Raw genomic sequence first — 15,412 nt, 5'->3', positions numbered from 1 at the left:
TACGCTATATTACATTTGTTAACGCGATTCCTTTCCCGACATGACCCCTATATAGGGTCTTTTTGCGAAGGAATTTGAAGCACCAGAATCGCTGTGAGGTAGAATACTCGACTGCCACGCAGAGGGCCCGGGTTCAAATCCTATCTGATCCTGGGTATCTTTTATTTATTTCATTATTTCTTATTTAGCGCGATAGCGGTTACGGACACCGGAGGCGGCGGACAGCTATACGGCAGTGCTGTTGTGATCTCATAACAGCTATCGCTGTAATAAACCATTATGCGCTGCCACTTGACAGCAGCATACGCCATCATCCATATAGCCCAGATTTGCGGCACAAGGCATCGTCATGTACATTAGGACTAGTTTTGGTATATAATACATAACAGCCAGCAGTATACCAAGAGACCGCTGTTTACGAAAAATATGGGCCGTATTAATTGTTTGAAGTGACTTCAAGAGCCACATTCTGTTCCACTTGGCAAGCGTGGCTGCGTGCTATGTGGAGGAGCATAGCGAGACAAACGCCTTTGTTTCGACATTGCGTGCAGCCTTGCACATTTATTTCGAGCGCACAACTAACTTCACATCACACGTTCTACAGGTTCCACATTGAACATATCTGCAATCACCAAGTTCATTCGCATACAATTGCCATTGAAGGACATTGCTGAGAATTAGCCTTATGTTGTTGTGCTTTGGAAACATTGCAGCGTTGCATTGCTAATATAACTTGTCATACAAGCTGAACCAGAAAATTTCTACACTAGAAAACACAACAGATGATTCAGCACAAATGTCTCTAATAGCATTTGGAACACGATGCGGGCCAATGACACCGTATATTTGTCATTCCAATCCACGTAGAGTGAAACACAACATTCCTGTGTGAGCTTTGAGTACAAGCAACAAATCCTACAATTCTCATGATGAAATGTTTTAATCGCAATGCAGCATTCGTAGACACCGGATTTCAGAACAACAGAAAAGGCAAACTATGCCGTCATCTCATCTCTAGAGTTATGGAAAGCCCTTTAAAACCTAAAACATAGACTCGGGTTACGCGACGAACCAGAAATACACACGAAAAGCTATCATCGCTTTATAGTCAATATACCCTGTTTCACGCAATATACGCACTCAGTACATGTCACACATTAGTCGGCTTGCAAAAGTGTCGAAATCGCATCGAAGTTAACAGATAAACGTAGACGCATACGTCGCAAATAAGCGTGTATGATGGTAATGTGTAACGCATAAATAATTATAAATGAGGGCGCGAAACGTTAACAGCAGTAACTGTGAGCTATTATGGTATATATTAAAGCGCTGTCAGCTATTTCACTTGTGTACAATATGTTGACAGCTCCTCGTACACTCTTGTAACAAAAGGAAGTACTCAGAAAAGGTACACGGCAATCATTCGCACACCAACATCATGAACGGAACTTAAACAGATATAGTCAGTTGTTCATTTCACTACTAAAAGGTGAGAAAACGAAGAGCATTGCTTGGACATACACTACATTTAGTAATAGAAGAGCTTCCTTTTCTCGTGGTTGTGCGAGGCAGCGGTTAATAAAGAATACGAAAGTTGCTGCTTGCAAGTGTTTTTCTTTTTGTTTTCCAACTATGTTTACTAATGTACGTGCTTTTAACATTCTATGTTTTGTCTTTGCCTCAATATCTAAGAGTAACTTATACTGTTATATACTGAACAGCGTAACAGTACTGTTTTATTGTTCAATAATAGCACACCTGCATTTACATACTCTTTTAGCAGCTAACATGTGAACAAAGAAAGTAGTTGTGGGAGGATTTTCTGCCTATATTTCTTGAGAGACAGCAGTGCAAGGCCCATACTCACAAAAAAAATCGTCTTACGCCAGTATTCTTCTTAAGAGAAAAATTCAGCCATTTTCGATTCTGAGCGTATCATTAGTGAAGCCGGTCGCTAATGGCAAAAAGAACCTACGAGGAAAAAGCTTTGTGAATGCTGTCCGCATTTGCAAAGTCACTTGTTTCGAAGAATTCCAGCTTGTCAATTGTTGGTACAAATCCTTACAAACTGACTTCGAGTGGAGAGGAAGAAGAGAGGATAGAGCTATCAGTGAAGGCAGGTTAAAGAGTAAGCCCGCTGTCTACTCCGTGCCGGAGTTCTTCGAACAAAATTAATTGTTTAATCGAGAGATCCTGGCAAGCGTTTACGGTGTAAAAGAAGCCATTTCATTTTAAGGCGAAAGCCTTAAAATGAAATGGCTTCTTGAAATCGTGGCAAGCGTTTACGGTGTAAAAGAAGCCATTTCATTTTAAGGCGAAAGCCTTAAAATGCGAAACGCGAAAATTGACCGTCGGCGGCGTCGGCGTCAACACGAGTGATGCGAAAAATCATCATCACATGATGAGGTCATCATGACGTCACAGATCGTGAAATTTTGTGGCGTCATTATGACGTCATGTGACGTGACGTCACATGATGACGTGATGATATGACACCGTCGCTTGCTCAAAGGATGACCGATCACGGAGGCAGTGCAAAACCACGTTAGATACAGAAAGCTTTCGAAGGGGTGCGGGGCATCGTCAGTTCATCTACTGAGAAAAAAAACATGATGGTTCTCGCCTTCGAATCGTTTCGAGCCAATGCAAAAGGGACCCTATGAGTTTTTATTCGTACGTTTTTTGAGAATGTGAAAATCTGCTGACCCGAAGGTCGCGGGTTCGATCCCGGCCGCGGCGGTCGCATTTCGATGGAGGCGAAATGGTAGAGGCCCGTGTACTTAGATTTAGGTGCACGTTAAAGAACACCAGATGGTCGAAATTTCCGGAGCCCTCCACTACGGCGTCTCTCATAATCATATCGTGGTTTTGGGACGTTAAACCCCAGATATTATTGAGAATGTGAAAATAAATTGCTCACTGACTTTTTTTTATTTTTAGGGGCGAAGCTCCTTAAGGCGGCACCCGTTCGTCCCTCGTAGTCGTAGTCGTAGTCCGTAACCAGTCTTACGCTTTGACCTCCAAGGTGGTGCCGGTGGGAGATTTTTCCTGTGCGTTGTTGAACAATAAAAAATTCGCAGCGGTAGCTAAAAGCCGACTTCTTCTGTCTCTCATTCCCATTAGCAGCCATTCTTTACCTCCAAGGTAGTGCCTGGTGAGATTTCTCCTGTGCGTGATTAAACAATAAAAATTTTGTTCAAAACGCCGTTTATTGATGAAATAAACCAACGAAAGACGCCAGATGTTTTGTAAAAGCAAAACGGAAGAACGCCAGATGTTTCTAAAGCAAAAGGAAAAGACGCCAGCTGCTTAACGAAAGACGCCAGATGTTTTCTAAAGCAATGGTTTTCTAAACAATGAAAATTCGCAGCGTACATGTAAAATTAAAGTGAGCTGCAAGTCGTCATAACTCATCGAACCTTTAGTATAAACGCTCCCTATCTCACGTCGGTGATGATGTACTGGGCAGAATTCACGGAAGATTCACGGTTTACCGATGAACCTCCGCAGCTTCGCCCACTCATCATCATGCACTCCGTGGATATGCTGTGATTTTTTTCACCCTTCTAATTGTGCGGCAAATCAGTACATCGCTGCGAGGCTTTTATAGCTATTGCAGTCTATCAAGCTACTAACATTCTAGCCAGCTGTTATTCCAGCCAATCAGCGCAAAGACTGGCGATTGCTGTCATATCCACACTCGGATCAGGATAGGCTTCTTCAAACGCTTACTTCTCCAGAATCCTTCACGGCATTCTGTCGTGTTTTGGTGGAGGACACTCTTACTAAATCATACAAAGGAGTCCAGTTTCTGAATATCCTCGGGACTCAGCTTACTCTTTCTTTTTTATCTTCAGTATTCGTTGTCTTGGCTTTCTATTTTTGAAGTGACTATAGCACCTTTCCTAACCAGAGGTTGCCTTGTTTCGATTTCCCAACTATATCAAAGCGTCACTCTACGCCAAAAGTTCTAAAATATGTTTGCTCTTCGAGTTATCATGGTTAAAGCTATTTGTGGAGAAGCTCGTTATACGACATTCGCGAACCTTTTCAAATCTCATCGATATAATTTGAATAGGGCAGGTTAACTGCACCGATGACTGAAGTCCTCAAATACTATAGCGCCCGTTTCGCGTGCTACAGATAGCTTGCACGTGACGTCATAGACGCAGCTCCTGAACGTACTGGCACTCCACGATGGCGGCTTTGACGACAAGCAAGTTGCGTCAATGTGAAAACGACGTGGCAGGAACGTCTCTGTGTGTGAATAACGAAAGAACCTGCACGTGATGTTTTGATAACAATAACGTGACATCCCAAACGTTGCGTCTCCACATGCTGGCACTCCAACACGGCGGTTGCAGTGACGCCAATGCAAGCCATCTATAGGAGTGCTACGACTTCCGCCGCTGCAGTCACACTCAAACGCATCTGGACTCACGTCAGGTAGGCGGCAGTAGCCAGTGGAGCCCCGGACTTGGGGCCCCACCCATCGAGCTCATAGGCGTGCGCAGAGGGGGGGGGGGGGGCAGGGTCCCCCCCCCTAGTCACCTAAGCAGAGGGGGGCAAAAAATCTACCCCATACATTGATATAATAGGGAGGGGGGCGCCGCGATGTACCTTCCCCCCCCCCCCTGAAGGGGAACCCTGCGCACGCCTATGATCGAGCTCATGGCCCTTTACCTCAAACCCTTATCAATAATGTTCTTCTTCTTTACTGAGAACACTTCGCGGCCACGCTGCAGGTATAACTACTGACAGTTCGGTACTAACGTTTAGTTAATAGATACGTGTTGAAGTGCCAGCAAGAGTGCAAGGGAGCGAGCTCACTATCAGACGAGCGGTGGGGTAGATTCAGCGGTGAACTTGCAAGGCCGTAACGTATGTAACAAACTTTTCGCGACCACGGTGCTGTTCGCGTCGCAACGTTGCAGCATGTGGAAAACTCTAAGCGAATTCTGTATTGCGCTACGCTCAAACACATCTCCTCATCTGAAGTATCTGTGAGGTTATGATTCAGGGAAGATGCTTCTGCTCGCGTTTTGTGTTTTCGCGTGGTACAGGGGACCTTGGATTCGCCCAGTGGCTCGTGCTGCTCTGTGCCGGAGTGAGAAAACGAGTCGACATCCATTTTTGTAGCCCATAGCAGCGCCATAGGACTCGCATACGTGAAACTAGAAATCCAACGAAATAAGAGATGTCATTCATCAGCGGCTGTGACTGCGATACGCGACGGAAAGGAGCCAAATTACATCACGTAGCACAAGCTTGGAATTTACCCCAAGGTCTCAAGATGCGCCTTAGTTATTCAGGATTGATGAGGTATTAGCCTTGACAACTCATACCGTGCGCACGCGCAAAAATCGTCGGCCAGGCATGCCAAGCTAACCCCAGTCCTAGTGCAACACCGGCAAGAGAACAGCCACACCAACCATGATAGATAACAATTCAAGATAGTGAGCGTGAAAGTAAGAGACGCTGCCACTCGCACTAAATGGAGACTAGCAAGCTTTAAACAAACAATTAAATCGATTCTTTAAACACCACTCAAATTCGGCTATCTGGTCTTCGGTTTACACTCTTGTTACTTGGTCGCAAAGCAGCTAATAAAACCCTCATGCGTAACAATGTTACTAACAATACGGGCAACTGCGCTTCCTCTTTCGCCTCTATATATATGCGGTTATCGCACGCTGTTCAGTCACGAAAACGCTGTTGTGTATAGCTTTACTGCAGTAGTGTTTACGGTAGCGCCATAAAACTAAGCCTTAAGTGGTGGAAATCGATAGCGCGCTGCGGGGAGATTGCGCAAAATTTATTGTACGTTATTGAGGAGGTCAAAAATTGAAAGATTTGCATGAGTGACAACCAAAAAAAAAATAGTATAGAGTCAATCCATAGTTATAACAAACAGTACAGAGCTCTCACAGCCCACACTTTCAAATGTACAGCACTTCATATTCCTGCAAGCAGTGCTCTCCACTCAACACATCTGCAAGGTTTCTCTCTTACCATCACCAGGACACTTACTGCCCCCTCTACCCTTACCCCCACCCATAACTTCGTAAAGCCGAAGCCTGCACCGCATACTATAATGGCTCACGTGATCTACGTGTTTTGACACACCTATATGGGCGTTCTAAGTGGTGCAAAATACCTATACGTGTGGGTTCTACAAGCAGCGGCCTTCAGTATAAGGGCGCCTTTTTTTTTTTTTTGCAGTTGGAACAAACATAGTGATGCCGTGTAGTGATGCGACAACCACGTCGCACGCTTCAACGTCGCGAGGTGTCTTTGGTGCTGAGTCACGTGCTCGTGGGGCTGCCGTCCGCGTGCCTCCACTGTTCACGAAATGTCGGGTGGCCTGCCGCGTCGTCCTCAATCTTCGGGAATGACTATCCTGGTTTCTTCACTCTCGTTTTGCAAATCTGCGTGTAGGAAACGAACGCACGGTGTGAGTTGAAATCGGTGTTCACGCTCATACAAGGCGCCAGCAGGTCAACACAGTTGGACCCAAAAGATGAGCTAAAGTCTGATTGTCTGAAGTAATGTTTTCCAGCTTGTATATGCATGCGAGCCTGATAACCAGAAGTAAAAGTGCAATTTTGCTAAAAGATATTAAGAATTTCGGACTTTTGCCTTCTTTTATTACACAACGCTTGAGCAATTTCCCCCTCTCTTTATCGCGATACGCAATGGAAACTCACGAGCAGGGTGATCACTCTTTACTAGTAACACACGGGTTGGGCGAGCAAGCATAATGATAACTTTTGAACGCAATTATAACTACGTTGAATCTGAAAAGCTTGGCAGTGTATCACAGACTCGCCACAGCTGGATAGCAGCGATTTGTTGCTTCCCCTTCTTGTTCAGCAATTAAGCGGTACACATGTAAAGATACCCGTTATGCAACTCACCTCCTGAAACCGAGTGAAAAGGCAGGTAGTGAACTTGATCGCCTGAAGAATTAAACAAGACAAGAAAAAACATTATTATTACTTTTTGGTTTGCAACTATAAAATCATCACAAGTAAAACAAAAGCTTCCTAGAAACATCCACCAGGACGGAAATGATGCCTGCATACATGAGGGGACTAAATGGTAGAGGTTGAGTCAAACACTTAAAGCGATGTGGGTGCTGAGAAAAGCAGAGTATATTCTTAAGCCTGTATATGTATCCTGGGCTGAAAATGCGCTACGTGCAATATAGTGCGCATGAGCTACGCAGTGTTAACTGTTTTAAGGACTGCAAGTAATTGGGTTGAGATTCGACTCGGTCGCGAAACACCTCACGCCGTAACATTCGTCCCATCATGCATATCGAGAAACAGAGTGAGTGAATATGAGGACACATGCTTCCAACTAGTTATAAAAAAGGAATAAAATTGAAATATGGGCAGTCTGGAAAGCAACCCGACAACATCACGCTCCCGTATATTACGTGTAATAGCGCGAGCGCATTGAGAGTACAGCAGGTGATCCGTTAATTGGCGCGAAATTTGGCTGCATCCGTGGTCAGAATTTTTGAAACACAATTGAAAGTGTAAATTTGTCACCTTCAGAAGCAGCCAATACAAAACCAAACAGACAATGAAGAGTTGGGCGAACACGTGATTAAGAACATTCCTTTTTTTTTTTTTTGCTTAGCGGGGGATGTACCAAACATTGAAGAAACGAGAAATTAAAATATCATGCAAAGTTAAAAAAGTATCATCTCTAAGGAAACATGTGCCGCAAAGTGGTGCTCTCCCATATAAAATGTTATCTAGCTTAAAGAAATCAAGAAGGCGAGGATTTGCATCGTTATTGAGCTAATCCGAAATCACGAATTTCTATGCGTTATATCGACGCCATCGGTCTCGTGTGATGTGTGGACAGTCGAAGAAAGGAAGAAGCGTGACTTTGCAATATACGATAAGAATAATTATGTACCAGCATGGGCGGCGAGGCGCACTTGTCGACTGCAAGCTCGAACCGGGTACCCTTGAAGTCCCCCACCGCCGAGAACAGCAGCGCGGTGTCGACAAAGCGATCCGGTCGGATCTGCAAATTAAAGTTTTTATAGCCGGCAGCGCGTAGTTCATAAGCATTCGTGAACTTCTAGAAAAGGGTGAACTTCTACTTTGATAAATTTATTGCATAAAAGGGTGTCACAGCCACTGTGGCATCGCGTGTGTCCGTGTGATTCTAAATGGTTTTGCTGTTGGTTGAGAAGAAAGAAAAAAACATGCATGTAACTGAAGAGGAACTTACGTCCTTACTAATATGCGCCTTATTTGCGTTCACTGTTTAAAGGGTTGTGCTCCAAAACAGATTGTTTGAGAGAAAGAAGTAATCAGAAAAAAAAAACATGTTATGTGGCCGTTGCTCATTCGCTCCCAACCCACCAGTGTTACGGTGATGTTTGCGCCCACGAGCTGATTGATTAAAGAACGCAAGTATAGTCATCATCTTCACAAGAGGTTTAGAATGAAGCTGTGACTCGTGTATGTACTCGTGTTTTACGATACAGTTAAGTAGAGTAAGTGAGGAACGGTGACGCACCATTGACAGACACGATGCATGCAGATCTCTACAAAAATTACAGGATCGAACTCTTTTTTGTCACCATTCAGCTACCACGTAAACAACGCGCAGTACATACGTTACCTTAGTTCTATCAACAATATCTGTATTCCACCATAAATCCCTGGGCACGCCACTGACGGAGACCCAGTAATAGAGAGGTGCTAAATAATGTTTAACAGCCAAGCAGAATCGACCTGCACGCAGAGCCCAGTGCTCAAGAGCTTTTAGACTCCGACCTGTCAGGAACGTGCGCCCCGGCCTGGAATCGAACTAACCACCTTCTGCTCAATAGGAGAACGCCTTATGTACTTTTGATATTGAAGTTAAAGAAAACGAAAGATGTAGGTTTCCCAAATAATGTTAGTGCAAAAAGGGAATGAGCGGAAAGTGGAGCGAAAGTTCATATTCAGTGCGAATATAACAACTGGTGAGGCTAACAACATATCTGCGTGAAATCGTGCCATACTCTTCGGTACAGTTCGCATACGAAATAAGTTTTAGGCTTCGTAAAACTCGGTCTTTTAATTGCATCTTAAGCATTCAACTCAAGTGTTCAAACCGGTAAAAAGTGTTAAAAGCGGTTGAATGAGTTGTCAGGGTGTTGGTTTCGCATAGGCAGAAGTAGATTTCTTATTGTGACTATAAATGTGATGGACCACCACCCAATATAGCGCACCTAAATTAACTTATGTGTACTAAATTTTAGCCTTTATTTATTTCAATGGGTAGCCAAGTCTCCTGCGCTTCCTTTTTAACATGCAATTGAGTGTACTTGCAGATGATTTCTAGTGAGGCCACCCGCCAGCTGTCGGCAAATAGAATTTTCATGACCCCTCCATCTTCGTAAACCCTTCTTTCGTTCGTAAAATCAAACATTTCGCTATTCCTATAGATATGGACAGGCATAGTTCTTGAAGTTTTCCGGTGAAATTTTCTTCACCGAATCTCTATATATTTACGAAGCTGCCTCACGGCGCAAGACGTGCCTTCATGCACGACAAGCTTCTAGTATGTTGTATCGAAGCTTCAAATTGCATGTGCGGCGTGAACAGCCGCGCAGACGTGAGAACAAGCGATTACTCTATGTAAAAAAAAACGCTTATGGTGTCTTGACTTCTTTCTTGTGTCCATGTTTGCACGCACTGCCTTTTTAACATTATCACCGAGGATAGGATTTCGACGACCGACCACCACACTCGTTGTACTGTGTTTTGTTTAACTTCGGTAAGTTCGTCCAATAAAGAGTCGAGTCTATTCCGGCTTAGCTGCCGCCTTCTTCAACGTCACGACAGAGAGGACTCTATTGCCGGCCACAGCTATACGTGACAATACTCATAAGCACAAGAACGAGAGTATTGTTCGAAGATACTCACTGCATTCGCGAGCCTCAGGATGCATTGCAAACCCTGTGCATGGCGTGAAGAAAGAGACAGATTGAAGTGAGTCAGTGTTGTAATATGGGCGAGTTGCTTGCTCACTGTAAACATGTTTTAGCACTGGCAGACACGGAAACGCGGGAGAAGGCAAAGGGTGCTTCGCCTGTAATGTGCCCTTTTTCATGCCACCCGTTCTGTTAGCGCTAAAACGAGTTGGCCTGAATGTGCACAAAATTGCCAACGGAGCAACTCAACTTTTTAAATCCGCCACATAAATTTGTATTATTTTCCTTACAAATTTAGAGTAAAACTTACGGTCATGAATTTGTAGAAGCTCCCAATGGTTACGTTGTCCACGCACTCTTGGAACTTTGGAGAAACCTGGAGAAATAGATAAACAAACGCAACGTTTAGTTCTCCTTCGCACGACAGAGAACTTTTACTTAAAGCAAAGAAAAATTGATTCGACAGAGCTCTAGCAGTCAAGCCTAATTCTCCGCATCTTATAGAGCCATTGTATGTAAGTAGATCTAATGAGATTCATTAAGCGACGCGTTATTTGAGCTATACCGTATGACTACATTGATGTTTTACTTGCACTATGCGACCATGTTTTAAAGAAAGAAGACAAAACTGTCCTTGTGCATTGCCACCAAATGTCGTAGTACACGCCAGTGGCAAGTACCATAAATGCACACCATCGAGGTCATTTTCACAGTCGTGCTGCCCATTAAGAGAAATGTTTCAAAGATAACATATTTGGCCGCACGACAACTGCGAGTGTTGGGCTCATTTCAAAGTTACTAATTACGAATGCCATTCTCTGAACTGTAGTCACAATACGAATATGAATGTATGCATCATAGGTGCAGAAATTGAAATAACTGACGCAGAATAAAACGCGTAACTTACCGATAGACTTTTTACGTTAGCTCCTTCCTTCCCCATGCAATGAACAACATTCTGTCATCGCTCATTCCTTAGATCAAGGGATGATCAAAACTTCAGGAATGCGTGAGTCGATGCTCAAAACAGTACGTGTCTAACTCTGTTCATTGCCCCTAGAAACGCATATTCAGTTTTTGGAAGCTGTTAAGTATAATATTCTCTTATCTCATTTAGAATGCAGCCTTGTGTATAAAGACGTGCAAATCCGTAAGGAGGAATGGAGCAAAGGATGATTGCCGCTTCTTCAGAACAGCCAACACTGTTATAGTGCTCCTGTTTGTCGTGAAGAGTTTCTTTATATAAGAATATTGTTTGGTCATAAACCAGTATACAAACTTATTATTTTGAGAGTCACTTTTATTTATATCGCAGACGATGACGTCACTGCCAAACTAAGCAATAGAAAAGGTTTTGATAGGACGCCAAACGTTGGTGGCAATGCAATTCTCTCTTAAACACGCTTTGTCTTTTAATACCAACAAGGAAAGCGACCCGGCAACAAAAGACATGGCAAACAAAGGACATGCTCACGCAAATGAAGAGTAGGTGCAATGCATGTAAGGTAATCGTAGTGCAAACATGTTAGAAGAATTTCTGGGCATATTTCAAGTGTGAAAATGGTTTGTTTGCTCTTTCTAAAGGACAACTATAAATATCAGTTTTAGAGCTCTATAATAGAAAAGGGCCTATACTCGACGAAAACCACTTTCATTTCCTGCGCACAGAGTACGCTCTGGGAAATCAACCGAGAACGACTTGATATGCCCCTGCATTTTTGGACACATACTGAAAAATGACTTACAGATACAATGAGTTTATCAAAATTGCTTTGTATATGATCGATCGCAGCGCGCTACGTTTTTATTGTCACTCCACAGTGTATTGCGCATTTGCCAGAGCCCGTTCTGATAAATAGCCCCCCAGGATTTCAGCTCACGCATCTTGTGGCTCCATTTGAATTATTGTTTTCACGATTTGCAATACTTCAACTCGTTATCATCACCATTGATTGATTGATTGATTGATTGATTGATTGATTGATTGATTGATTGATTGATTGATTGATTGATTGATTGATTGATTGATTGATTGATTGATTGATTGATTGTATTTAACGGCCCAAAGTTATACATATATGAGAGAGGCTATAATCATACGTTCCTGATTAATTCTGACCAGCTGAGGTTGTCTAATATGCACCCAATGCCCGAGCGTCCTAAAGTGAAGCCTTCTTTGCCAACCTCATACTTAGGGCTTTGTGTTCAGTGGGTAAATACATAAGTAACGTAAGTACGCAAGTTTCTTGCCGAACACACCACTCGCATAGCGCTGAATGTTAAGTGTCACAGCAGTCCCAATGGCCGCACTTCTGTTCAGCATAATCAAAGAATAAATAATGCAATGAGTGCTGTAGATATATTGTCGACACAAACGAATAAATTTTCCAGCACAGATAGACAATTTACTGGAACAGGGCGTGGCATTGAAGGGCTTCTTGTATTTTTCGAAATGTATTACATCTGTGCTGCACCAATCACGCGCAACTGCGCATGTACAGCTTGGTGGGTTCCACTTCATGGCATTTGGTTTTTAGTTTTGCCACCAAGAAACGGGTATGTGTTGATTCTTTTTTGAAACGCAACGTCTTCAAGTAAGCATCGACTTCAGGTTTTCAATACGACTATAGCTGCCCAAAACAGCTCACGGCAAAGAAATCATGTCGGTTTCTTACCGTTGCCGGGATCTCCTGTCTGATGCAGTCCAGAATAGTGACTCCCTTAGCACCTTGCACTGTTGACTGTCCAATCAGCATCATTCCTTAAAAAGGCACGAAAGAAACCAGCTCAGGCCCTTGTTGCAACGTCTCCGTTAAACCAGTCTTTTGTCACTTTCTTTTTTGACACAGAACTGCAAATCTAATGGTGTACCTCACAAGATATTTTGTTATTTCGGGTCACTTAAACTTTTATCGGTTTTCCGATAGCATCAACAACAAGCAGTTGTCGCACTTTATCGTACAAGAAAAAGCGCCCTTCGACGCGATAACATGAAAGGGAATGTTGTCATCCTCCTGACAGAACGCCCTGAAAAATAGGCCAGTAAAAAGATTCAGACGGTTTCCTCAAAAGTAATTAAGGACCCGGTTGGGAAGAAGTCAAACTCACATTTAGTTGCCTGATTAAGGCAACCGTTCTCCTGAGTACCTTATATGCCGTCAAGTGGATGACAGCGTTCCGTTCTGTATTGTAATACATAGGCTGCTGTGAAGAGGGTGCAGTAAAGAAGAGCTTGTCAGCTACTTCATAACTAACTAACTAACTAACTAACTAACTAACTAACTAACTAACTAACTAACTAACTAACTAACTAACTAACTAACTAACTAACTAACTAACTAACTAACTAACTAACTGACTGACTGACTGACTAACGAACTAGGTAACCAACTCAATAACCAGCTAGCTAATTAACTGACTGACTAACGAACTGGCTTATTAACTAACCAACAAACTTACTAACAGCCTATTGAACTGAATAAATAAATGAGAAAAAGAAAGAATAAACGGAATGACATGGTAATGGAAAGTTTACCGGTGAAGGTCCACTTTTCACCTATTCACTTCAAAGCTCAACAACGCACACTTCTGTTCCAATTGTGTCCACAGTTGAAATCGTGTCACTCTCTACAAATCTGCACATGGTCGTTTCCCTTTCGTGAGCCCGCTCTTTCAAGAACTTTCACAGAACTTGTTTGGCTAACCCAACTCTCACAATGCAGTTTACGCAAACGGCACCTTCACACGCACTCAATTTACAGCCCAGCAGCCCCGAACGGTTGCACGTAGCCGTTACCTCGAACTATGCTTATAGCTTAAATCTACTCGTGGACGAACTGAAAGAGGACATAGAGGCACGGACAGCGCTTTGTCTACGTGTCGTCTTTTCTTGGTCTACGTGTAGCTTTGCGCTTTTATAATAGTTCAAAATGAACCACCTACCAGGTCGAACCTAAGAATGGACCGTATCCGGAAGGTCCATTCTGTTCGCTTTCCTCTTGCTGTTTTCTAGGCTACCTGCAGCAACAGTTATTATTCTCGAAAATTTTTAATAAAGGATACTTTGAAAAACTACGCCTAATCGACTCAGGGCTCTCTGACTAGAATTTTCCATCGCGATGTCATTCACCTTCTAACTGAACATCTCCCGCAGTTTCTTCACGATGTCTGCGGGCATTACTGCCTACAGGTCGCCAAACCCTCCCACCTTTGCTGCCTCGGCCCTCACGCAGGCGCGAGGTTCTATAGCGTAAACTACAAACCCGCACTGTTCTCTCCCCGGCCTTATTCCACAGCATTTTCCCGCGTATGTACCCTAGTTCGGACTGCAAGTTTGTTCTCTCAGGAGAGCGCGGACCTAAACCACATTGTGTGGCAAGTAAAAATTTCTCCCCTCCCCCGAGCCTTCGTAAACATTTCAGTGGTCAAGAGCTGTGGGAGGCTGCCAGGCGCAGCTACAACCCCGCACTTCAAGAGACTATCCTGAGGTGGGCTGAGGTTGTAGAGGAGGCCTACGCCGCGAGTAGGATAACCTCCTTCACCTTTTTCTCCATTTCCGTTTAGGATGGGATAAATAAAGTTGCTTCTCTCTCTCTCTCTCTCTCTCTCTCTCTCTCTCTCTCTCTCGACAAGGTAAGTGGGCAGAAAGTGCACTGAAAGTGGTAAAACGTCCTATTCGTAAGGACGATACGTATACTTTCTCGGATATAGGAACAAAAAACGGTATCTTACCAATGACACACAAAGCTCCGATGGCCCAGGCGTACTTTCTTGACACCGCCGCGCCGATGCCCTCCATTCCGCTGTCCGCTGACTTGCGAGTTTCGCAAGTACGGCCAGCCAATCTCCCGCAGCGGCTAGTTGGGGTCTTCGAGGGTCGTAACCTCAGCACGAGCGCAGCCTCCAAGTCGTCTATCGCTCCAGGAGGTAAGTTGAACGCAAACCATCACAACCGTCGCCAACCGGTTACGGATGTCTGCGGCACAGCAGTCTTCTATCGGCGTTTACTGAAGGCGCTCGGAGAATCCCACACGTAAGGTGGCGAACAAAGATAGACAAAACAGCTTTCGTCGAGTAGCGAGTTGATCGATGTCGATATTGTCGTTCGTAAAGCGTCCCGTAGAGGACAACGCTTCCGCAAGGCTGCCAACGACCACCGAGTCGATATGTCGTAGATTACGAAACGCAGCGTCGAAGACCCGGGGCTCCCTCCTTTCCAGCTGCGGCCCCCAATTAAAAAATAAAACTAATACGAGATTTCGCGCAAAAATAATATAACCACAGATCGAAAGCTCTACGAACCCAGGTATCTTGTCAAGAACACACTTTCGAGGGCAACACAAAGATGTTCCTGATCGTTAACGACAAAGTGCGACGTGCCCGACGTGTACTGGAAGAGTCGACGCGGTGCCGTCGTGTGAGCGATCTCACGATTCCGGGATACCCGGCCGATTTGACGCGGAC

General features: G+C 44.0%; 2 protein-coding genes across 2 annotated transcripts in view; one reads left to right on the top strand and one right to left on the bottom strand.

The window, feature by feature from the left end:
• LOC119396089 (cathepsin L-like) overlaps positions 1-15,412 on the top strand; it is a 543,104-nt gene that overhangs the window by 56,606 nt on the left and 471,086 nt on the right. The window lies entirely within an intron of this gene.
• On the bottom strand, positions 6,226-15,400 carry LOC119396093 (uncharacterized). The gene is made up of 7 exons (XM_037663181.2): positions 14,681-15,400; positions 12,625-12,710; positions 10,260-10,325; positions 9,942-9,974; positions 7,933-8,043; positions 6,918-6,959; positions 6,226-6,428 (listed from the first exon to the last, which is right to left on the bottom strand). The coding sequence occupies exons 1-7, from the start codon at positions 14,745-14,747 to the stop codon at positions 6,396-6,398; spliced, it is 438 nt and encodes a 145-aa protein (XP_037519109.1). The 5' UTR covers positions 14,748-15,400; the 3' UTR covers positions 6,226-6,395.

The sequence above is a fragment of the Rhipicephalus sanguineus genome, chromosome 6, assembly GCF_013339695.2.
Source record: "Rhipicephalus sanguineus isolate Rsan-2018 chromosome 6, BIME_Rsan_1.4, whole genome shotgun sequence".
Lineage (NCBI taxonomy): Eukaryota > Metazoa > Arthropoda > Arachnida > Ixodida > Ixodidae > Rhipicephalus > Rhipicephalus sanguineus.
This window is presented reverse-complemented; position numbering and strand designations above follow the sequence as displayed.

Bases quoted from the DNA above. Each gene is read 5' to 3' on its own strand.
- LOC119396093 (XM_037663181.2), bottom strand. From the start codon at position 14,747: ATGGAGGGCATCGGCGCGGCGGTGTCAAGAAAGTACGCCTGGGCCATC. The intron at 10,326-12,624 runs GTAAGAAACCGA...CTATTTCTCCAG, and splicing joins GACAGGAGATCCCGGCAACG to GTTTCTCCAAAGTTCCAAGA. The intron at 9,975-10,259 runs GTAAGTTTTACT...CGCCATGCACAG, and splicing joins GCTTCTACAAATTCATGACC to GGTTTGCAATGCATCCTGAG.